Below are 24,807 nucleotides of genomic sequence, written 5' to 3'. Positions count from 1 at the left end.
TACACACACACACACTAATTACAGGCAAACAGATCACAGGTGAGGGTGGTTACCTTTTAATAGCAATGTAAACCCCTTTGTTTCAAGTTGTGTGCATGTTGTCAGGCCAAAATCACCAGGGTATGTAAACTTTTGATCAGGGTCATTTGGGTAGTTTCTGTTGTCATTATGATTTAAAAAGAATAAACACAGTTGATTGATAATAAATGGCTTCAGCCAAACTCTAACCATGAGTGAAAGAAAAGTTTTTGTGTTATCATTCATATTCTCTCAAAAATGGCCAGGAATTCATAAATTCTGCCAAGGTATGTAAACTTATGAGGACGACTGTATTTATTCCATACCTCAACAGCTTTACCACAACAGTCTATCCAAATCAATTCTACTGGGGAGAGGCCTAATCAATATATGCCTATTGGGATTTTTTTTTTTTTACGAAAAATATGTAGCAAAATACATATTGGCCTAAATTTATGAAGACATTTAAAAAAAAAAAAAAACAATTATTGGATTTGTTTTATAGCAGAAAGAAAAAAATATTTGTTTTTTTTTTTTTTTCTTTCAAAATTGTTGTTTTTTTTTGTTTATAGCACAAAAAATGTAAAACGCAGAGGTGATCAAGTACCACCCAAAGAAACTTGCATTGTACACATAATTTATTCATCAAGCATAGCCAGATTATAATTTTCCAGCACACAGTTTACCATTGTTGGCATGTTTGCGACACCTGTAAACAACTCTCAGATCTCTAACCACATGACGACCAGGCCATAGCCGAAATACGGCTACAGCGCGGTTGGCTTATTCTCGGAGGGCATCCATGGACGTCCTCCTAGAATCTTGCATCCGTGACCGCTGGGTCCGGAGGACCTGGTGGATCACGGTAAATGGCCGCTGACAGCGGCCATTTACCACGTGATCGCTTGGTCAAATGATGGAGCGATCACTTCTAAACAAACCAGCATCCCGTCCGGTTCGTGTCTCCCCTCGCCGTACCTATTGGTACAGGGAGAGGGGAGAGATCAAGTGCTTCAGCGCTGTGGGCTGGATATGTAGTGCCCACAGCGCTGCTCTGTGCCCAATCCAGCCATCCATCCTATCCATGCTCACAGAAGTACTCATCCATCCCATCCATGCTCACAGAAGTATTCATCCATCCCATCCATCCCCACAGAAGTATTCATCCATCCCATCCATCCCATCCATACTCATCCATGCTCACAGAAATACTCATCCATCCATCCCATCCATACCCACAGAAGTACTCATCCATCCCATTCATACTCATCCACGCTCAGAAGTTCTCATCCATCCATTCCATCCATACTCATTCATGCTCAGAAATACTCATTCATCCATCCTATCCATGCTCAGAAGTACTCATCCATCTCATGCATGCTCAGAAGTACTCATCCATCTCATGCATGCTCAGAAGTACTCATCCATCTCATGCATGCTCAGAAGTACTCATCCATCTCATGCATGCTCAGAAGTACTCATCCACCCATCCCATCCATGCTCACAGAAGTACTCATTCATCCCATCCATACTCATCCATGCTCAGAAATACTCATCCATCCATCCCATCCATACTCACAGAAGTACTCATCCATCCCATCCATCCTCATCCATGCTCAGAAATACTCATCCATCCATCTCATCCATGCTCAGAAGTACTCATCCATGCTCAGAAGTACTCATCCATCCATACTCATCCACGCTCAGAAGTTCTCATCCATCCATTCCATCCATACTCATCCATGCTCAGAAATACTCATTCATCCATCCTATCAATGCTCAGAAGTAGTCATCCATCTCATGCATGCTCAGAAGTACTCATCCATCCATACTTATCCATGCTCAGAAGTACTCATCCATCCATCCCATCCATACTCATCCATGCTCAGAAGTACTCATCCATCCATCCCATCCATACTCATCCATGCTCAGAAGTACTCATCCATCCATCCCATCCATGCTCAGAAGTACTCATCCATCCCATCCACACTCATTCATGCTCAGAAGTACTCATTCATCCATACTCAACCATGCTCAGAATTACTCATCCATCCATCCCATCCATGCTCAGAAGTACTCATCCATCCATACTCATCCATACTCATCCATGCCCAGAAGTACTCATCCATCCATCCCATCCATACTCATCCATGCTCAGAAGTACTCATCCATCCATACTCATCCATGCTCAGAATTACTCATCCATCCATCCCATCCATACTCATCCATGCTCAGAAGTACTCATCCATCCATCCCATCCATACTCATCCATGCTCAGAAGTACTCATCCATCCATCCCATCCATACTCATCCATGCTCAGAAGTACTCATCCATGCTCAGAAGTACTCATCCATCCATACTCATCCATGCTCAGAAGTACTCATCCATCCATACTCATTTACGCTCAGAAGTTCTCATCCATCCATTCCATCCATACTCATCCATGTTAAGAAATACTCATTCATCCATCCTATCCATGCTCAGAAGTACTCATCCATCTCATGCATGCTCAGAAGTACTCATCCATCCATTCCATCCATACTCAGAAGTACTCATCCATCCATACTCACCCATGCTCAGAAGTACTCATCCATCCATTCCATCCATGCTCAGCAATACTCATTCATCCATACTCAGCAATACTCATCCATCCATCCATCCTCAGCAATACTCATCCATCCATGCTCAGCCACCTATATTCAGCCATACTCAGCAATACTCACCTATCCATCCATACTCGGCCATACCCACCCAGCCATACCCAGCCATCCCATCCATACTCAGCCATCTCATCCATACTCAGCCATACCCAGCCATCCACATTCATGGCTCAACCATGCTTAGCCATCCCCATCCACAGCTTATCCAGGCCACATAAGTTCACATCCATGCCACTACAATGCCTCAAAGTGTAATAGGTGGTCAAATTAGATTTGACATTTATGCCCCTAGAACGCCTGATGGCTCTCCCTGCATGTTAGGCCTCTGTATGTGGCCAGCCTGTGTAAAAGTCTCACACATGTGGTATCGCTGTACTTAGGAGGAGTAGGAGAATCTATTTTGCGGTGTAATGTTTTGCCATGTACATGCTATGTGTTAGAAATATTGTATAAATGGACAACTTTTGTGTAAAAAAAAAAATGCATTTTCATTTTCTTTCCACATTTTCCAAAAACTTGTAGACAAAAATGATATGTTCAAAAGACTCGATATGCCTCATAGATTATACGTTGGGTTGTATTCTTTCCAAAATGGGGTCATTTTTGGGGCATTTCCATTGTCCTGGTGCTTCAAGGCCTTCAAAAGTGTAAGAGGTAGTCAAGAAATTAGATGTGTAATGTATGCCCCTAGATGGTGTTCCCTGCATGTTGGGCCTCTGTATTTGCTCACGCTGTGTAAAAGTCTCACATGTGGTATCACCATACTCGGGAAGAGTAGCAGAATGTATTTTGGGGTGTAACTTGCGGTATGCATATGCTGTGTGTGATAAGTAACCTGATAATATGACACTTTTGTGGAAAAAAAAAATCTAGATTTTGCAAAGAATTGTGTGAAAAAATTACAACTTCAAAAAACTCACCATGCCTCTTTCTAAATACCCTGGAATGTCTACTTTCCAAAAAGGGGTCATTTTGGGGGTATTTGTGCTGTCCTGGCTTGTTAAAGTCTCAAGAAATTAGATAGGCCGTCAGTACTTCAGGTGTGATCAATTTTCAGTGATTGACACCATAGTTTGTAGACTCTATAACTTTCACAAAGACCAAATAATATACACTGATTTGGATTATTTTTACCAAAGATATGTAGCAGTATAAAATTTGTCCAAAATTTATGAAGAAAAATTCTTAATTTGCAAAATTTTAAAACAGAAACAAAGAAAAATGTATTTTTTACAGAATTTTAAAGTCTTTTTTCATTTATAGCGCAAAAAATAAAAAAAACAGCGGTGATTAAATACCACCAAAAGAAAGCTCTATTTGTGTGAAAAAAGGACAAACCTTTCATATGGGTACAGTGTTGCATGACTGAGTAATTGTCATTCAAAGTGTGAGGGCGCTGAATGCTGAAAATTGGTCTGGTTAGGAAGGGGGTTTAAGTGCCCAGTTGTCAAGTGGTTAAAGGGTAACTTCATTTTTGTGGGGAAAAAAGTAACAAAAAATACATATATATTGTGTATACAATTGTGACACAAGTCATATTGTAATTAAATGTTATCCAAAATTCCATTTCCTTTTCAATCTGCAGCACTGTAATTTTCTGTAAAATGCAATATGGCTACCTGGAGGCATTCTGTATACAGATGTGTACAGAACACCCCCCACAAATGAATTTTATTGACTTACTGATTTTCACAGAAGTCTGCAATAAGAGACAAGTCAAATTTTTGGCATCCCTTGCAACGAAAATTAAGCTTTTTCGCTCAAAAAGAAATCATGTTTAAAGGGATGTAGACCCAGCCACTTTCCTCATTAGAGCCCTGCAGGTGCAGCTGCTGACAAACTGCTATTCCTTCAGAATAACAAAAGGTAGGAATCTGCAACAAAGTTTGTTCAAATCCTTGCAATGTACATACAGTATCTCACAAAAGTGAGTACATCCCTCACATTTTTGTAAATATTTTAATATATCTTTTCATGTGACAACACTGAAATGACACTTTGCTACAATGTAAAGTAGTGAGTGTACAGGTTGTAAAACAGTGTAAACCTAAAAAAAAAAAAAAAACAACCATTAATGTCTAAACCGCTGGCAACAAAAGTGAGTACACCCCTAAGTGAAAATGACCAAATTGTGCCCAAAGTGTCAATAATTTGTGTGGCCACCATTATTTTTCTGCACTGCCTTAACCCTCTTGGACATGGAGTTCACCAGAGCTTCACAGGTTGCCACTGGAGTCCTCTTCCACTCCTCCATGACGACATCACGGATCTGATGGATGTTCAAGACCTTGTGCTCCTCTACCTTCTGTTTGAGAATGCCCCACAGATGCTCAACAGGGTTTAGGTCTGGAGACATGCTTGCCCAGTCCATCACCTTTACCATCACCTTTACCCTTAGTTTTTTTTAGCAAGGCGGTGGTCGTCTTGGAGGTGTGTTTGGGGTCATTATCATGTTTGAATTCCGCCCTGTGGCCCAGTCTCCGAAGGGAGGGGATCATGCTGGGCTTCGGTATGTCACAGTACATGTTGGCATTCATGGTTCCCTCAATGAACTGTAGCTCCCCAGTGCTGGCATCACTCATGCAGCCCCAGACCATGACACTCCCACCACCATGCTTGACTGTAGGGAAGACATACTTGTCTTTGCACTCCACACCTGCTTTCCGCCACACACGTTTGACACATCTGAACCAAATAAGTTTATCTTGGTCTCATCAGACCACAGGACATGGTTCCAGTAATCCATGTATTTAGTCTGCTTGTCTTTAGCAAACTGTTTGCAGGCTTCCTTGCGCATCATCTTTATAAGTGGCTTCCTTCTGGGACGACAGCCATGCAGACCAATTTGATGCAGTGTGCAATGTATGGTCTGAGCACTGACAGGCTGACCCCCCACCCCTTCAACCTCTGCAGCAATGCTGGCAGCATGCATACGCCTGTAGCACCCTCTACCTGAAGGTAGGTGCTAGACTTGTATTTTTCTATAGCTCAGGGTCCAAGTGCAGATAAATTTAGCCAGGCCTGTGCTTTAGGCTAGGCCTGGTTGTTTTTATTTGGGACTGTGAGTGTTTGGTGTAGTGGGAGGTGTGGCCACCTGTGCTCTGACTCAGAAGTGCCTCCCCTGCTTTCAGACAGATTGTTCTGGAAGAGGGTTTGGACCTGAGGTTTGAGTGGCAGACAGCTCTTGTGAGGAGCTCTGACCAATTACCCTTTGGTGTTGGCAGGGGGCAGGCCTCCCATATAAGCTGGGTCACATGCTCCCATGGTGTAGTTCTGAAGTGCAGGAAAAGACAGCATGGAGTGTTGAGTTGCTGTTCCGGCATTCCCACGTGGGGATGCGCCGAGCCCAGAGGAGGGATATGGAGGAACCGCTAGGAGGGAGCCTTAGATAAGATCTTCGTCTCTGAAAAAGTATCGAGCTGCTGAGACCGGGGAACACAGATCTTGTATGCTGTGGCCGGGGAACGCAGCATTAACAGTAGAGGACTGACTGGGAACAGCAGTTCGCCTATTACCATGTGTCTTGCCAATGGGGAGAGGTACCGTGATATCTCTGGTCTGGTTAGCATATTGGTAATACCTTCCAAAAGACTGTGTGGCTGTCTGTTTCATTGATCCATCGGGGAGAGGTTGTGTAGGCCTCCGATTCTTTGATTCGCTGATACCGTTATAGTCTGCAAGGTGGAATTATTCAGAGTGATTCTCTCTTGTTTTGATGGAAGTGAAGAAATGATGTTTCAGTAGTTTTGCAGAAGAAGGAGACTGGGAATACTATATGTGCATCGGTTTTCAAGCCAAGGCTGTTCAGTATTGTCTTGCAATACATCAAATCCTATGGGCATCTCATATCACCCCTTGTTCCACGCAAGTTGTATCCTGCAATAAACTTAACAAAACTGCACAAATGACTGTTCATTGTCTTAACTGATAGATGGGAGTCTGGCCACGTCTATTTCCCAAAGACAACCTCTGGATATGATGCTGAGCACGTGCACTGAACTTCTTTGGTCGACCATGGTGAGGCCTGATCTGAGTGGAACCTGTCCTGTTAAACTGCTGTATGGTCTTGGCCACCATGCTGCAGCTGTGTTTCAGGGTCTTGACAATCTTCTTAGACCCTAGGCCAACTTTATGTAGAGCAACAATTCTTTTTTTCAGATCCTCAGAGAGTTCTTTGCCATGAGGGGCCATGTTGAACTTCCAGTAACAAGTATGAGAGAGTGAGAGCGATAACACCAAATTTAACACACCTGCTCCCCATTCACACCTGAGACCTTGTTACACTAATGAGTCACATAACATCGGGGAGGGAAAATGGCTAATTGGGCCCAGTTTGGACATGTTTACTTTGGGGTGTACTCACTTTTGTTGCCAGCGGTTTAGACATTAACGGCTGTGTGTTGAGTTATTTTGAGGGGACAGCAAATTTACACTGTTATACAAGCTGTACACTCACTACTTTACATTTTAGCAAAGTGTAATTTCTTCTGCTTTTTCAAATGAAAAGATACCGTATATACTCGAGTATAAGCCGAGTTTTTCAGCACATTTTTTTGTGTGCTAAAAATGCCCCCCCCCCCGGCTTATACTCGAGTCGGGTTATCAGGTGTCAGTATTGATGCAGAGGGAGGGAAAGCCATATTACGCCGTACATCCCCCCCCCCCGGATTCACAGCAGGGCTGTGTGTATAGGAAGTCTGCGTCGTCCCGCCGCCTCCGTCTGTGACGAGGAGGGGGCGTAGCTTTGTTACAGTGGACGGCGCGGTTCTGGTGACCAGGAGGGAAGGAAAGTGGACAGCGCAGTTCTGGTGACCAGGAGGGAAGGAAAGCCATATTACGCTGCACATTGTCCCCTCCCTCCGATTCACAGCAGTGCTGTGTGTTTAGGAAGTCTGCACCGTCTTTGTTAGCTTTGTTACAGTGGACTGCGCAGTTCTGGTGACCAGGCGGCAGTGCAGCATGAACTGGGAGGTGCACCAATCATACAGCCAGGTAAGAGAAGGGCAGCCCTCAGAAGATATCTCTAAAGCTGATAGCAGATGTTTGGCGCCAGGTCAGGAGCTAGCACCCACTCCCATCTGCAGCTTGGCCACACACCCCACTTTTTAGAGTTTAGATATTCTTTGATTAAGTTCTGTTATTACAAGTGTATGCATAATACCTCTGATGCTACAATGTAGAACCAGTTACAGAAGTCTGTTCAGAGCTGCACATTAGCATTGTGAACTCTCATACCTTGAAGCTGTTTTGATGCTATAATATGAATGAATGGCATAATTCTGGAAATCAGTTGATCTCCTGGTGCTTTTTATTGTTGGACTTCAATTTCACATTGGTGAGAGGACCCTGATAGTTATGTTTAGCTCCTGCTACTGCATGTAATCAATGAAACTGATATTGACAAAAAATACTTGTGGGCTGCCACTAACCTCCCCTGCTGTGAATCGGAGGGGACAATGTACGGCATAATATGGCTTTCCTTCCCTCCGCATCAATACTGACACGGCGGATAAGGTACATGGGCACAGTGAGGTGGCAAATGGGCACAGTGAGGTGGCAAATGGGCACAGTGAGGCTGCAGATGGGCATTGTTGACCCTCTTTTCCACTTACAGTAGCTGCTGCATTCCCACCCCAGGCTTATACTCGGGTCAATACGTTTTTTCCCAGTTTGTTGTGGTAAAATTAGGTGCCTCGGCTTATATTCGGGTCGGCTTATACTCAAGTATATACGGTATAATAAAATATTTACAAAAATGTGAGGGATGTACTCACTTTTGCGAGATACTGTAGATAACCCAGAGGAGAATGTGTTTTTTTTTTCTCAACAAAAGTGGAGTTTCTCTTTAAAGAGATGCTGTTTATTGCCATATATCAGTTGTGTGCTAAAATTTTGAATTGCAAAATGTGCCTTTCAGGAATTGAAAAGAATGTTTACCAGTCACATAAAGCTTTACTCCATTCATTGGAATAGTTTACTTCTGATTGCTCAAGAGGTACCTGTGGTTAGCATGATGTGATGTTTCATCCCAATTTTCTTACAGCACTGATAATTCTATAGATAAAAACTCTTAATATTTCCTTATAGTCCAATATCTTTCCTTATGTACTTTTCTTGTAAAGCCTATTGATATTGTTTTATAGTTTTCCTTTTCTAAAAACTTGATAGTCAGCTTTTTTATACACTTTTTGGAGCTTTACATTTATTTCAAACATGGAGAAAGTGGTACTTGCCTCAACATAGAATTTATCTCTAGAAAATTACTTAAAATTTAATAAAAAAAAAAAAGAAGATATTTCTTTATCGTACATCACGGGACTAGGAGCCATAGTAATAACTATATAGGTATATAGCCACCTTTAGGTGATGGACACTGGCACGCCCAAGACAGGAAGTTGCCTCCCTATATAACCCCTCCCACACTGGGAGCATCTCGTTTTTTCCCCCAGTATCTAAGGTGTTGGTCACGGTTAAAGATCTTTTTATGAAGAGCTCCACTGGAGCAATCCTTGCTGGATGAGCAAGCTAACAAAACCAGATCCATTCAAAGTGCCATTTAAAGGCCAAAATAAATGGTACCCGGGCCTCATCACTGAAGAAACAAGGTTTTGCCTATAATGCCTCTCTTGGAAGGGCTGGACCCTGGGACCCAGTTCTTTGGTTATTTATTAAATACCAAAGCCTTTCTGGCAGGGTGCTTTACAGGCCCAGGGGAGTGGAAATCCCTTTTAAGGAACCTGGTCCCTGAAGGTCTTTGACTCGCCGTGATGGGTAAAGATTGGATCTGTCTGTTTACCAGCAGAATCCTGCTGCTGGGATAAGGTAAGTGAAGGTCCTAAGAAACTTGGTTTACTTAGCATTCTTCTTTGAGCAAAAAAGAAAAAATTTTTTCTCTTGTGATGCCTAAAAATCACCACTAGATGGCGCAGGGAGCATACTTAATGGTTAACTCCAAAATAGCCATGTCCTTCTATGTACGCTGCTGTATCTGCAAAAAAAAAAAGGGGGGGGGGGGGGATTTCTTTAATGTGCATCATGGGACACAGAGCCTTAAGTAATTACTTAATGGGTTATAGGCCACCTTCAGGTGTTGACACTGGTAAACCCAATCAAAGGAAGTTTACTCCCCTATAAACCCCTTCTCCATCAGTTTTTTCGCCAGTGTCTAAGGTTTTGGTCAAGTTAAGAAGTGCTCCGAGGAGCTCCAGGAGGGATCCATGCTGGATTTAAATTCCTCCATAAAAAGAAGCCAGATCCATCCAGAAGTGTCACAGAGGCCTAAGATGGATGGTAAGAATAAATTAGAATGAATTCCTCGTTTAGGATATAGAGGTATGCAGCCTCCCCTAAATCGCACCCCCCCCAGAGCAGAGTGAGATAAAAGTATATAAAAGAAGGTAAGGGGTAAGTGGCGCTCCCTGGGAAAGATTTCCCTATATAAATGTACAAACAAAATTAACACCTAACTGTGTCATGCTGAAAGCCACCTAAATGCTAGAATACCAGTAATAGGTGTGAAACAAAAATGCAAAAATATGCGTATATATATCACAATACCATAAACAGGTAGACAATACATCAATTTGTGGTGGTGTGGCAATGTGAGCAATACCGTTACCGTTATATAGTCAAAAAGTTATATATCCAGTATCCTATTGACAAAAAGGGAAGAAATGGGAACACCCAAATATTCCCCTGCTAACACCACACATATGCCTTGATTAACAAAAATAATAAATCCACATGATAAGTGTCCACTTCATTAAAAAAATATATGAAAAACTGCACAGCGAAAAATATATATATATATATATATATATATATATATATATATATATATAGGTGGCAAATTAAAAAATAAAGCGTAAAAAATAGAAATATCCATATCCAGCCCTGACCATGTCTGTTTGTCATGGCTGTATTTTTACACATGTCTGTGCCTCACTGCAGATGGCTTTGCCGCCCGTCCCCCTGTCCCCCCCCCTCTCGTGTTGCGTCTGGGACCGGAAAAACGCAGCGCTCAGGCGCCTGGAAACATTTTAAATAAAAAAGACAGAATTTTTTCGGAGGGGACGGGGCTTAATTCAGGTGCCGTGAAATGTCCACGAGGACGCACGGCAGGCTAATAGCAGATAAATACAGCTGTGTCAGTCTCTCATCTTCTGATGAGGAGGAAACAAGCTGCCTGCACACAGGGACACACGAGCTGTGGGACACGTATGGGTTGCAAAACTGCCATTCCTGATACAGGAAGGACACTCTTTTCCAGCACTAGGCTGAACTTTATAGCAGCTTTAAAAGTCATGACTATTTTCAGCGATTTAGTGCAATGTGTATAGCGCCTCTGTTTTTGTACTTAGGACTATGCCTACCAAAACAGATACCACAGAAGCCAAAAGAGTAAAGGTTTGCCCCACAGGCATTGGGATTTCTAGCTGTATTTCCATGCTGTCTTCCTCTCCTGAATTACCAATTATGGCAACTAAGGGTGAGCCATTGGAGCAAACTGATAGTGCAGCTGCCTCTCACATCTCAGCACCTGTATACGTGACTAAAGATGCCCTTTCCTCCTCCCTTCAGGGTCTGGAAGAAAGATTAGCGGCTTTAATCCTCCATTCAAATGTATAGGAAGCGTACTAGGTCCCCCTCCCCGGCTTCAGCTTTGCAAGGGGAACAGTGGGCACACGATGAGGTTTTACCCTTAATCGATTAGGAAGAGAAACCAATGATTCTTCTGCAGAGGAAACAACGTTAGATGAACCTTTTTCAGCTTCTCAATCTGAAAAATTGCTGATACAATCTCTTACAGAAATGGTTCATTACACTTTCATGCTGCCTCTAACAGAGTCTCATGAAAACTTGGCTTCTTCCTTAGGTTCTTTGAAACCTTCCCATCCTTTGCATGCGTTTCCTGCACATACATTACTTGAACAGCTTATTTTTGTGTAATTAGATAAACCGGATAAACATTGTCTCAATTCTCTATCCTCTGGAGGAGAAATTCTCCAAAAGATGGAAAGTTCCAACAATTGACGCTGCGATTTCCAATGTGAATAATAACTTAACTTAACTAAGAAGTTGGAATCCCTGCTAAAATCTGCTTTTTCCATAGCAGGTGCCTTCACTCAGCCCGCAGTCGCCGCGATAGGCGTCTGCTAATCCCTAAAGGACCAATTTAAACAGGCCCTTAGAGAGCTTCCTACACAACAAGCTTGGGATTTGGCTGAACTACCTAAGGCATTATGTTTTGCCATAGATGCCATTAAAGACTCTATTCACCAGGCATCCCGCTTTACGTTTATGCTTGTACATATGTGCAGAATCCTGTGGTTGAAAAATTGGTAAGCTGAAACACCATGTAAAAACCTCCTAACTGGGTTCCCCTTTCAGGGGGAGCGACTGTTTGGAGAAGACTTAGATAAATATATCAAGACAATTTCTGCTGGGAAAAGTACTTTTTTACCAGTCAAAAGAAGATATAAACGCCGTTCATTTAAACAGGCTTTTTCCCCTGCGCCAGAGGCTTCCACCTCTAGGCAGTGGCGACGGCCTCCGCCGTCAGACTCTAGAGAAAAACCTCAGTGTTAGATCCAAGCTCAAAAGAAGCCCTGGGGTAGGAAATCTGCAAAACAGAATCCTAAAGCCTCATCATGAAGAGGCAACCCCCCTCTCCAAGGTGGGGGGAGACTTCTGCAATTTTCAGTTTGGAAAAAGGAAATTCAGGACAGATGGGTAATCTCCACGGTAACACTGGGGTACAAGCTGGAATTTAGGGACTTTCCACCGTCTCATTTCCTGAGATCAAGCGTTCCCAGAGATCCAGAGAAAAAAACAATCTCTGTTTCAGGCACTAGACCGATTAATATCTCAAGAGGTGATCATACAGATACCCACAAAAGAGCAAGGTCTGGGGTTTTATTCAAATCTTTTCATGGTACCAAAACCAAATGGAGACGTCAGACCCATTCTAGATCTAAGAAAGCTAAATCAATTCCTGAAGATCCACTCTTTTCGCATGGAGACAATCAGGTCGGTAGTTTCTATCCTTCTAGGAAGATAACTTCTGGTGTCAGTCGACATCAGGGATGCATATCTGCATGTCCCTATATTTCCTGCTCATCAAAAGTTTCTGCGGTTCGAGTTAGAACAGCAGCATTTCCAATTTGTAGCCCTGCCCTTTGGGCTAGCCACAGCACCTCGGGTGTTCACCAAAGTGCTGGCCCCACCTCTAGCCAGGTTAAGGGCACAGGGCATAAAAGTCGTAGTGTACCTGGACGATCTATTACGTATAGATCAATCGGTGACTTGTTTGGAGCAAAGCGTACGCACTACAACCAGCTATCTGGTTTGGATTCTCAACCTAGAGAAATCTTCCTATAAATACCGATAAAAAGGCTGAAGTACCTGGGTCTGATCATAGACACAGCCCAGGAAAAGATCAACTCCATAAGAGAGCTGATGCAGATGGTCAGGTCAAAAGGCGATCCCTCCATTCGCCTTTGCATGAGGTTGCTAGGAACCATGGTGGCTTCATTCAAAGCGGTTCCCTATTCCCAGTTCCATTCAAGACTGTTGCAAAACAGTATCCTGCCTACTTGGAACAAAACGGTTCAAGCTTTAGATTTGCCAATGCGGCTGTCCCCAAAGGTGTCCCAAAGCCTCAGTTGGTGGTTACTAACCCAGAATCTGCTGAAAGGAAAATCCTTCAGACCAGTTATCTGGAAAGTGGTAACGACAGATGCCAGCCTTTTAGGCTGGGGAGCAGTACTAGAAAAGACAACTGTCCAGGGACAGTGGCCAAGAGCCGAAAGAACCTTGCCCATCAATATCCTAGAGATTCGGGCAGTGCGTCTGGCTCTAAAGGCCTGGACTTCCAGGTTACGGGATTGTCCTGTCAGGATCCAATCCAACAATGCCACAGCTGTGGCCTATATCAATCACCAAGGGGGCACCAAGAGTCTCTCAGCGCAGAGAGGTGAACCATATTTTAACTTGGGCAGAAAGGAATGTTCCGTGCCTGTCGGCAGTCTTCATTCCTGGAATAGAGAATTGGCAGGCGAACTACTTGAGTCGCCAGCAGTTATTCCAAGGGGGAATGGTCTCTTCACCCGGACATATTTTGGGCTATTTGCCAAAGATGGGGGACTCGGGATGTAGATCCTCCAGCGTCCAGGTTCAACATGAAGTTAGTCAACTTTGTGTCCAGAACAAGGGATTCACTCGCATGCGACACAGATGCGTTGGTGACTCCGTGGGATCAGTTTGCACTGATCTATGCATTTCCCCCTATTCAGTTGCTGCCTCGACTTCTTTGCAGGATCAAGCTGGAAAGAAAGCCGGTAATTCTGGTAGCACCAGCATGGCCCAGAAGGTCATGCTATGCAGAAATCGTAAAGATGGCAGTGGAGGGTCCATGGTCCCTCCCACTATGGCTAGATCTGCTCTCACAGGGACCGATATTCCATCCTACCTTACGGTCTCTAAATTTAACGGCTTGGTTATTGAAACCCACATTCTGAAGAAATGTGGGCTTCCAGAACTACATATTATAGGGTCTGGAGGGCTTATGTTTCCTGGTGTGAATCCAAGGGTTGGCACCCTCGGAGATATATCATAGGCAGAATTCTTGCCTTTCTACAATTAGCGATAGAGATGAAATTGGCTTTGAGTACTATTAAGGGCCAAGTCTCAGCTTTATCGCTCTTATTTAAAAGACCGCTTGCTACACATTCTTTAGTCTGGGGTTTTATGCAAGGGGTGATGCAAATTAATCCGCCAGTCAAACCTCCCTTGAACCCTTGGGACTTGAACTTAGTTTTGTCTGTGTTACAAAAACAGCCATTTGAACCGATACAACATATTCCCTTAGTCCTTTTGACAAGGAAGTTGGTATTTTTGGTTGCTATATCCTCAGCAAGGAGGTTTTTCGGAAATTGGCTGCTCTTTCTTGTAAAGAGCCATATTTGATTATCCATGAGGACAGAGTGGTGTTACGCCCTCATCCAGACTTTTTGCCAAAAGTGGTTTCAGGTTTACACCTGAACCAAGATATTGTCTTGCCATGGTTTTTTCCAATACCATGTTCCAGGGAGGAGAAGTCACTACATTGTCTTGATGTGGTGAGAGCAGTGAAAATCTATTTAAAGACAACTGCTCAGATTCGTAAGACTGATGTCTTATTTATTCTGCCAGAGGGTCCTAAGTAAGGACAGGCAGTGTCGAAATCCACTGTCGCTAAGTAAATTTGGCAAGTTATAATTTAAACTTATAATTGAAGGGGTAAGATTACCCCTTTTCAAGTTAAGGCACACTCTACCAGGGTGGCTAGTGCTTCTTGGGCAGTGCGTCACCAGGCCTCCATGGCTCAGATCTGTAAGGCCACAACTTGGTCTTCAGTACATACATTCACCAAATTTTATCAAGTTGATGTAAGGAGGTATGAGGATATCGCCTTTGGGCGCAGTGTGCTGCAGGCAGTAGTATAAGTCCTCAAGTGTGGGGGTACCTTCCGGGTTGTGTCTCCCTCCCCTCAAGTAGCATTGCTATGGGACGTCCCATTAAGTAATTACTTAAGGCTCTGTGTCCCATGATGTACGATAAAGAAAATTAGGATTTTTATAATAGCTTACCTATAAAATCCTTTTCTTGAAGTACATCATGGGACACAGAGGTCCCTCCCCTCTTTTTGGGATTTAAGGAAGGAGGAGGGGTTATATAGGGAGTTAACTTCCTGGATTGGGTATACCAGTGTCCATCACCTGAAGGTGGCCCATAACCCATTAAGTAATTACTTAAGTCTCTGTGTCCCATGATGTACTCCAAGAAGATTTTACAGGTAAGCTGTTATAAGAATCCTATTTTTTCGCCAGTGTCTTAGGTGTTGGTCACACGTAAAGATGTGCTGTGCTGAGCTCCACTGAAAGATTCCTTTGCTGGGGCAAGCTATGCAACCGGATCCATGTCTTTTCTAGGCCGAATTGAATGGTACCCGGGCCTCGTGTCCGAAGAAACAACGTTTTGCCTGTTAACGCTTCTCTTTTTAGAGAGCTGGACCCCAGGATCCACTGCTTTGGTGTTTTCAGCCATAAAGGTCCCCAGTTCCTGAAGGTTTGGTAACAGAGCCCACCGTGAGGGGTGAAGATAGAGTCTGTTGATTTTTAAATTTTCAATGGAAATGACTCCTTAAAAAAAGTAAATGTTGTCATGCCTAAGAGTCACCACTGGGGGCTGTATAGAGCACGCACCTTTTAGACTTTCCTCAAAGATCACGCTGTGCAGCAGAAACGGCAGGCTTTCCTCCGGTGAGCAGCCCAGACCTCTGGTAAGATTGGGGGGGCATTTCTTCCACTAATCACCCCCCACCTGGACAAAGCTCTACCTGGATAGGGGGAAGCCAAAACGATCGGGGATGCCGCTACATTTCTTTCACCGCCCCTGCACGGCCGCTTGTCTCAGGTCTCCGCCTGGCCATCCCCTTCCCAAACACACGCCATTGGATCGGAGGCCCGCCCCGCAGGGAAAACCCTCTTTTGAAAAGAGGGGGCAATGTGACAGAAGGGGCGGGGCTTAGTGCAGGGTTAGCATGCAGCAACGTCCAGCGCGGGACTATGTTTAAAAACTCAATTTTTGCTGGCTGCAGATGTCGGAGGGACACGAGCAAAAAGGGGCATGTAAGAGGTTGGTGACCTTGGCACATTTACTAATAGCATCAGGCTGAGCATTAAATGTTATGTTTTATTTTTAGTAAGTTGCTAGCGCAGTCTACCTGGGTATATATCACTAAAGTACAGTACTTTCATTCTGCAGCTGCAACAAAGTTTTTTTGGGTCTATAGATCACTATATTACATAGATATATTTGCGAGCGCTGTTTTGTATGTTTTTATGTTTCACAAGTATGAGCATTAAAAGCAGCGGCGGTGGCTGGACTATTGCTCAAGCAGTGGATGCAATTTCTTCTGGTAGTACCTCTGAATTTGTGCATCGGGCTATGGTCAGAAGGGGGCTAGAAACACCCCAAAAAAGGGCTCAAGAGGGACTCCTTCAAGCTCAAAAAAACCTAGAACCATCTCTAAAAAAAATGGCATCCTCCCCTGAGAGTTCTGAGGTGGCTGGTCAGAGTGAGCCATCTGGGCCGTCAGGTGTTGCAACTGTTTCCAACACTGCAGCCCCTGTCTGTTACTGAAGAGTTTTTTTCCTCAACCATATTGGGATTGGAGCAGAGAATAGCGCTTTAATCGCATCCCAGAATGGTACTAAGAGCGATAGGTCCCCTTCTTTTACCCAGGACCCTCAAACTGAGGAACCGGGGGCAGGAGATGATGAATTTCTCTCAGGGGACCAGGAAGAGGCTGATGACTCCTCTTCTGAGGGGTCAAATGCAGAAGGATCAGGTTCACAATCTGAAAGATTAATGGTACAACCTCTTACTGAATTGGTCCACTCCACATTTATTCCACCTTTTAACTGAGTCGGTCGATAAGCCTACTTCTTGTTTGGGTTCGCTAAAGCTTCCCCAAGCTGTTCATGCTTTTCCTATACATTCATTGCTGGAAAAGCTTATGTATTCTGAGTGGGATCACCCAGGTAAGCAGTTTTACCCTCCAAAAAAGTTTTCAACACTTTATCCCATGGAGAAAAAATTTAATAAAAAATGGGACATTTCAGCAATTGACGCTGCTATATCCTCTGTGAATAAAAGTTTGACTTGTCCGGTAGATAATGCTCAAATGCTTAAGGATCCAACGGATAAGAAGTTGGAACTATTAAAAAACACTTTTTCTCTGGCAGGTTCAGTAACTCAGCCTGCGCTGGCAGCAATTGGTGTATGTCAATCCTTGAGAAATCAGTTTAAACAGGTGCTCAAGATTATTCTTGATCAGCAAGCCCAAGAGTTGGCCGAGCTACCAGGGGCATTATGTTTTGCAATAGACGCTATGAGAGATGCTATTCTCCAGGCCTCACGCTTTACGCTTGTGCTGGTACATATGCGTAGAATACTATGGTTGAAAAATTGGTCAGCCGAAGCGCCATGCAAAAAGCTCCTGGCTAGTTTGGGGGTGATCTGGATAAATACATCCAAAGAATTACTAATGGGAAGAGTTTCCTTTTGCCAGTTAGGAAAAGGAGTAAGCGTATTTCATTTAAATGAGCTTCTTCTCCAGTGCCAGGGACATCAGCCTCCAGGCAGTCTTGATGGCCTCCACCGTCAAGTTCAAAAGGTAAACCTCAGAGTCCACCCCAGGGACAAAAAAGGTCCTGGGGAAGAAAGCCTACAAAACAAAGTACTAAGGCCAACTTATGAAGAGGCGCCCCCGCTCGCTCGAGTGGGGGGAAGACTTCTGCAGTTCTCAAGGATCTGGCAGGAAGTGTGTCGAGACAAATGTCCCCGTCTCCTCGTTTTCTCAGATCAAACATTCCCAGGGATCCAGGGAAAAAGAAGTCTCTCTTTCAAGCATTGGACCGTCTTTTGTCTCAAAAGGTGATATCGGTGGTCCCCATGGAAGAGCAGGGATTGGGGTTTTATTCAAACCTTTTCATGGTACCAAAACCAAATGTGGATGTTGGACCCATTCTAGATCTCAAAGATCTAAATCGGTTTTTGAATATCCGCTCTTTTGGCATGGAGTCAATCTGTTCAGTAGTCTCCATTCTACAAGGGGGAGAACTTCTAGCGTCAATCAAGGATGCTTACCTCCATGTACCTATTTTTCCCGCTCACCAGAAATATGTACGCTTCAAGATTGAAAATCTTAATTTTCAGTTTGTAGCTCTGCCTTTCGGTATAGCTACTGCACCTCGAGTGTTTACAAAGGTCCTGGCGCCTCCTCTAGCCAGATTAACCACTTACCGACTGGCCACTGTATATATACGTCATTATTTTAAAGATGGCTATCTCGGTAATGGCAGCAGCTGCTGCCACAACCGAGGTATCCATCTTTAGGGCTGGCGGTTCTGTACACGATAATGGTGGTCTCTGCGGTGGGTTCACCGCGTGATCACCGTTATCGGCGGCGGGAGAGGTGCCACCCCCCCTCCCGCCACTCTCCCGCGCCCTCCGCCGCTTACCAGAGCCGTCGGTAGCGGCGGAGGCGATCGGGTACTTTCACTTCCTCAGTATGGAGACTAGTGAAGCTAATATGGCCCCCACCCATCTCCATACCATAGGACGGCGGAAGCAACGTCATTACGTCAGCTCCGCCCATTTGTCTTAAAAGCACAATTTTTTTTGTGTAATTTTTTCAAACAACTTTTATTTATTTTTTTGCATTAAAGTCTAAATATGAGATCTGAGGACTTTTTGACCCCAGATCTCATATTTAAGAGGACCTGTCATGCTTTTTCTATTACAAGGGATGTTTACATTCCTTGTAATAAGAATAAAAGTGATTAAATTTTTTTTTTTATTTTTTAAACAGTGAAAAAATAAATAAAATAAAGTAAAATAAATAAGAAAAAAAAATTTTTTTTTAAAGCGCCCTGTCCCGACGAACTCGCGCGCAGAAGCGAACGCATACGTGAGTAGCGCCCGCATATGAAAACAGTGGTCAAACCACACATGTGAGGTGTCGCCGTGACCGGTAGAGTGAGAGCAATAATTCTAGCCCCAGACCTCCTCTGTAACGCAAAACATGCAACTTGTAGAATTTTTTAAACGTCGCCTATGGAGATTTTTAAGGGTAAAAGTTTGACGCCATTCCACGAGCAGGCGCAATTTTGAAGCGTGACATGTTGGGTATCAATTTACTTGGCGTAATATTATATTTCACAATATAAAAAAAAATTGGGCTAACTTTACTGTTGTCTTATTTTTTATTCAAAAAAGTGAATTTTTTCCCAAAAAAAAAAGTGCGCTTATAAGACCGCTGCGCAAATACGGTGCAAAAAAAAGTATTGCAATGACCGCCATTTTATTCTCTAGGGTGTTAGAAAAAAAACAATATATAATTTTTGGGGGTTCTATGTAATTTTCTAGCAAAAAAAACATGTATGTGTAAACACCTAAAATCCAAAACGAGGCTGGTCCTTAAGTGGTTAAGGGCTCAAGGTATGACGATGCTTAGCTTAGACGATCTGCTCTTGATAGACCAGTCCGTAGACCCCTTAGACCAGAGTTTGGTCACCACAGTCAGCTACCTGGAATATCTAGGTTGGATTCTCAACCTAGAAAAATCTTCCTTAAAACCATCAATACTTGGGTCTGATCATAGATACAGCTCAGAAGAGGGTGTTCTTGCCCCAGGCAAAGATCAGTGCCATAAGGGAACTGATTCAGGTGGTCAAGGCAAAGAAGAATCCTTCTGTTCGACTTTGCATGAGATTGTTGGGAAAGATGGTGGCTTCATTCGAGGTCGTTCCTTATGCTCAATTTCATTCGAGACTACTGCAAAACAGTATGCTATCAGCTTGGAACAAGAAGGTCCAAGCTTTAGACTTCCTAATGCATTTGTCTCCAAAGGTGTGCCAAAGCCTCAGTTGGTGGTTGATAGCCAAGAATCTGCAGAAAGGAAAATCCTTCCTACCAGTTACCTGGAAGGTGGTAACAACAGATGCCAGCCTTTTGGGTTGGGGAGCAGTCCTGGAAGAAGCGACTGTCCAAGGGAAATGGTCCAAATCAGAAATGACCTTGCCCATCAGTATTCTAGAGATTCAGGCAGCATGCCTGGCCCTGAGGGCCTGGACGTTCAGGCTACGGAAATGTCCCGTCAGGATCCTGTCCGACAATGCCACAGCAGTGGCCTGTATCAATCACCAAGGGGGCACGAGAAGTCGTGCGACCCAGAGAGAGGTGAATCATATCCTAACTTGGGCAGAAAACAATATACCTTGCCTATCGGCAGTCTTCATTCCAGGAATAGAGAATTGGCAGGCGGACTACTTGAGTCGCCAGCAGTTGTTCCTGGGAGAATGGTCTCTTCACCCCGACATCTTTCTGACAATATGTCAAAAGTGGGGAATTCCAGACGTGGATCTGTTTGCGTCCAGGTTCAACAAAAAGATCGACAACTTTATGTCAAGAACAAAAGATCCGCTGGCATGCGGAACAGATGCCTTGGTATTCCCGTGGAATCAGTTTTCACTGATTTATGCATTCCCTCCTGTTCTGCTTCCACGACTTTGCAGGATCAAGCAGGAAGGGAAGTCAGTGATTCTTGTGGTCCAGGAGATCTTGGTATGCAGAGATCATAAAGATGGCGGTAGGGGGCCCATGGACCCTACCGCCACATCCAGACCTTCTCTTGCAAGGTCTGGTATTCCATCCTACCTTAAAAACGCTAAATTTAATTGTTTGGCTATTGAGACATTCTGAAGAAGCATCGGTTGTCGGGTTCAGTGGTGTCTACCTTGGTTAATGCAAGGAAGCCGGCCTCCAGAGTCATATATTATAGAGTCTGGAAGGCATATGTCTCCTGGTGTGAATCCAGGGGTTGGCACCCCAGGAAATATGTCATAGGTAGAATCCTTGACTTTCTACAGATGGGGTTAGAAATGATGCTGGCCTTGATTATCAAAGGCCAGGTTTCGGCCTTGTCGGTATTATTTTAAACGACCACTTGCTTTGCATTCTTTGGTTCGTAGCTGTATTCCGGGGGTAACGCGGCTTAATCCTCCGGTTAGGTCACCCCTGAACCCTTGGGTGACCTGAATTTAGTTCTGTCAGCATTACAGAAACAGCCTTTTGAGCCGATACAACATATTCTCTTGGTCCTCTATCCATCTAAACCAGGATTTTGCTCTGCCTTAATTTTTCCCAGAACCCTGTTCTGCGGAAGAAAAACCACTACATTCTCTTGATGTTGTGAGAGCTGTCAAAGTCTACTCGAAGGCGACTGCTCAGATTCGGAAAACGGATGTTTTGTTTGTGTTGCCTGAAGGTCCTAAAAGAGGACAGGCAGCATCGAAATCTACTATTTCTAAATGGATTCGACAAGTAATTGTTAAAGCTTATGGTTTAAAGAGGAAAATTCTACCTTTTCAAATTAAAGCGCACTCCACCAGGTTTGTTAGTGCTTCCTGGGCAGTGCATCACCAAGCCTCCATGGCTCAAATCTGCATGGCTGCAACTTGGTCTTCTGTCCATACATTTACCAGATTCTATCAAGTAGATGTAAAAGGTCATGAGGATATCGCCTTTGGGCGCAGTGTGCTGCAAGCAGCAGTATAAGCCCTCTGGTCTAATGGTGCCCTAATTTTGTTGGGTCTCCCTCCCTTCAGTTGGCATTGCTATGGGACATCCCACATAGTAATTACTATGGCTCTGTGTCCCGTGATGTACGATTAAGAAAATAGGATTTTTATAACAGCTTACCTGTAAAATCCTTTTCTTTGAAGTACATCACGGGACACAGAGGTCTCTCCCTTCTTTCTGGTATACACGTGTATTGCTTTGCTACAAAAACTGAGGTACTCCCAGTAGTGGGAGGGGTTATTTAGGGAGTGGACTTCCTGTCTTAGGGTGTGCCAGTGTCCATCACCTGAAGGTGGCCTATAACCCACATAGTAATTACTTTGGCTCTGTGTCCCATGATGTACTTCAAAGAAAAGGATTTTACAGGTAAGCTGTTATAAAAATCCTATTTTTTCTTAGTTTAAGCCATCTTTAACTTTTTTAAATGTTATTAATTTAATTAATTGATTTCAAATATCTATTTCCATCTCATCTGATGTTTGTCCCTCTTTCTTATAAGTTGGGAATTATTAGTTCCTTTTTCACCTGATACCTTATTGTGCCTTTGTTATATTTTATGCGGTTTCTGAATTATTATATTCAACCATAAAATATCTGTTTGCTGTGGTTTTATGTTCTGGTTTAAATTTTATTTTTTTTTCAGTTTTTTGAAGAATGTCTTTTGTGATGAATACACTTTAAAGAGCCTCTGTGATTAATACATTAAAAAAAAGTTATACCCACGGTACCCTGCAAATGAGCCATTATACCCGTCTCTCTGGTGGCCCATGTCTCTTACTTTCGCCTCCTTACCAATGATACAGCCTCTATAAGACTCATTGGTGTTTAACACTTTCAGAAGTGTTGAATGCTGTGTCCTCAGCACTCACTGTGCCTTCCTTCCTCCTGCCCCTTATGTCGCTACAATGCTCAGCAGTGCTATAGTGGTTAGAGAAAGACACTGTGCATCGGCAAAGTGCAAGGAACTTTGAGTTTTTTTGTTTTTTTTTCCTTTGAGACAGAGTCTCTTTAAAATGTTTTCTATGTTTTAACAAATGCTTAAAGTGGAACTTTACCCATAACTTGATAAGAAGTAATGTTCTTTATAAAGAAACATACATTCTACATTAGTAATTATGCCACCAAAATTAGTGTGTGTTGTAAATTGCCTCCGGAATTGCTCCTGTTTCTTCTTGCTGGAGGCTGCCATTTTGCTGAAGCCTTGAGCAGCATTAAATCTTTAGGCTGTCAGCAGATCGGCCTCTACAGATTCAACAGAGTGCCTAAAATGAGAGCAACTGAGGATATGCCGAGCAGAGTGAGATAGTGTATTACCTTTATTTTGCACAGTATAGGCAATTATTTTTAATGTTCTACATAGCTATACCTGCAAAAGGGACCAGCCTGAAGTGATCTACCAGAACTTAATTTTCTGGCTAAAGTTCCACTTTAATTAGTGTGCTTAAAAAAACGCAGATGAACATTACGGTATAACTTGTATAACACCTATATCTTCTAGGCAAGAGAAGAAGAAATGACGGGAAAAGTGACAGAACTACAGGAAAAGCTGTTGCAATTACAGGAAGAGTTATCCAAGAGACAGGAGGAGGAGGCAGCAGCTAAGGATGTAGAGGTAAACAATACACAGTATGTGCATAATTACATTATGCACAACCATGGATAAGTGATGCTTTTAAAGAAAGGGATTGAGAACAAGCTTTCATGTTAATGAACAATTAATAGCATTTAAGTTAATTTAGACCCCTTTCACACTGGGGCTGCCCGTGCGTTCCCGGTAAAGCGTCACTCTTTTTTAACTCCCATGTTGCGGCGCTTTAGAAGCGCTGCCCATTCATTGCAATGGGCAGGGGCGTTTTCGGAGGGCTGTATACAGCGCTCCCAAAGATGCTGCTTTCAGGACTTTTTCTAACGTCTCGCAAGCGCACCGCCCGGGTGTGAAAGCATTAATTGCAATGAATGGGAGGCAGTTTTCAGGGGCTTTACAGGCGCTATTTCTAGCACTAAAATGTCTGAAAACTGCCTTAGTGTGAAAGGGCTCTTAATGAAAGAACAGTTAGTTAGGCAGCCCATACAAAAGTATTTTTTTTTTGTTTTCGTTCAACCAGTGGGTTGAATTAGAAGAAATTACCTGATATAAATGTTATGGTTTAATTAATTAGATCGATTAGACAGATTGATTACAATGATAGACAAATGGAGCGATGTATAGATAGGATTATATTAGATGGTACTAAAGGCTTTGGAGTACTTCCTGTTTTTTTTCAGTATTTGAGTTTACTTACAATTGTCCGATTGCTCTTAGATTACATTTTTTGTCTATTATTCTGAATTTATTTCACCTGAAAAAACATAAACAGGGATGCTAATGACTACATGGCTTTTAAATCTAATCTTTTGTAAAAACATTTTTTGTTTTCCATTTTAGGAACCAAATTTCGAGGATCTTCAGGTGAGTACTATAAGACTTTTTTGTGTTCTGTTATAATGTGAATGTGATTATCCACTTGCTAACCACCAATATATAAAATTATTACTTTGACGTTTACTATCGGGGGTTATGGCAGCAGCTAGCTGCCAAAACCCTGGTATAATTTTTTTCTGTGGGTGATTCATCATCTGCTAAAAGCTGTGGGAAAGGTGCAAAAAATGCTAATTTAAACTTGTTAAAAAAAAGTTCCAGAAAAAACCTGGTCACCAAGTGAATAAAATGTGATGTCCACTCCTAATTGTGAGACAATAGGGGTATATTTATAAAACGGGAAATTTTACATCCCCCCAGCAATAACCGCAGGTAAATTTTCCTGGTGCACATGTTTTTTTTTTTCAAATTTTTTAATTAAGAAAGAAGGGCAGCTTCCAAATAGACATACAGTACATATACACAATAAAAAGTGCACAGAAGGTCTAATAGCAGTAAATTACAAATATCACAGATTTGTG

At 43.0% G+C, this 24,807-nt stretch overlaps 1 protein-coding gene across 7 annotated transcripts in view; it reads left to right on the top strand.

Moving 5' to 3' along the window:
* GOLGA4 (golgin A4) overlaps positions 1–24,807 on the top strand; it is a 267,321-nt gene that overhangs the window by 204,087 nt on the left and 38,427 nt on the right. For all 7 annotated transcript variants that reach the window (XM_073630579.1, XM_073630577.1, XM_073630578.1 and 4 more), the window contains 2 exons: positions 23,366–23,479; positions 24,293–24,316. In XM_073630579.1, coding sequence (XP_073486680.1) covers positions 23,366–23,479; positions 24,293–24,316 — 138 coding nt within the window. The remainder of the gene's footprint in view (positions 1–23,365; positions 23,480–24,292; positions 24,317–24,807) is intronic.

Source organism: Aquarana catesbeiana, linkage group LG05, assembly GCF_042186555.1.
Source record: "Aquarana catesbeiana isolate 2022-GZ linkage group LG05, ASM4218655v1, whole genome shotgun sequence".
Lineage (NCBI taxonomy): Eukaryota > Metazoa > Chordata > Amphibia > Anura > Ranidae > Aquarana > Aquarana catesbeiana.
Note: the sequence above shows the minus strand (reverse complement) of the source record. Positions and strands in the feature narration are given on the sequence as shown.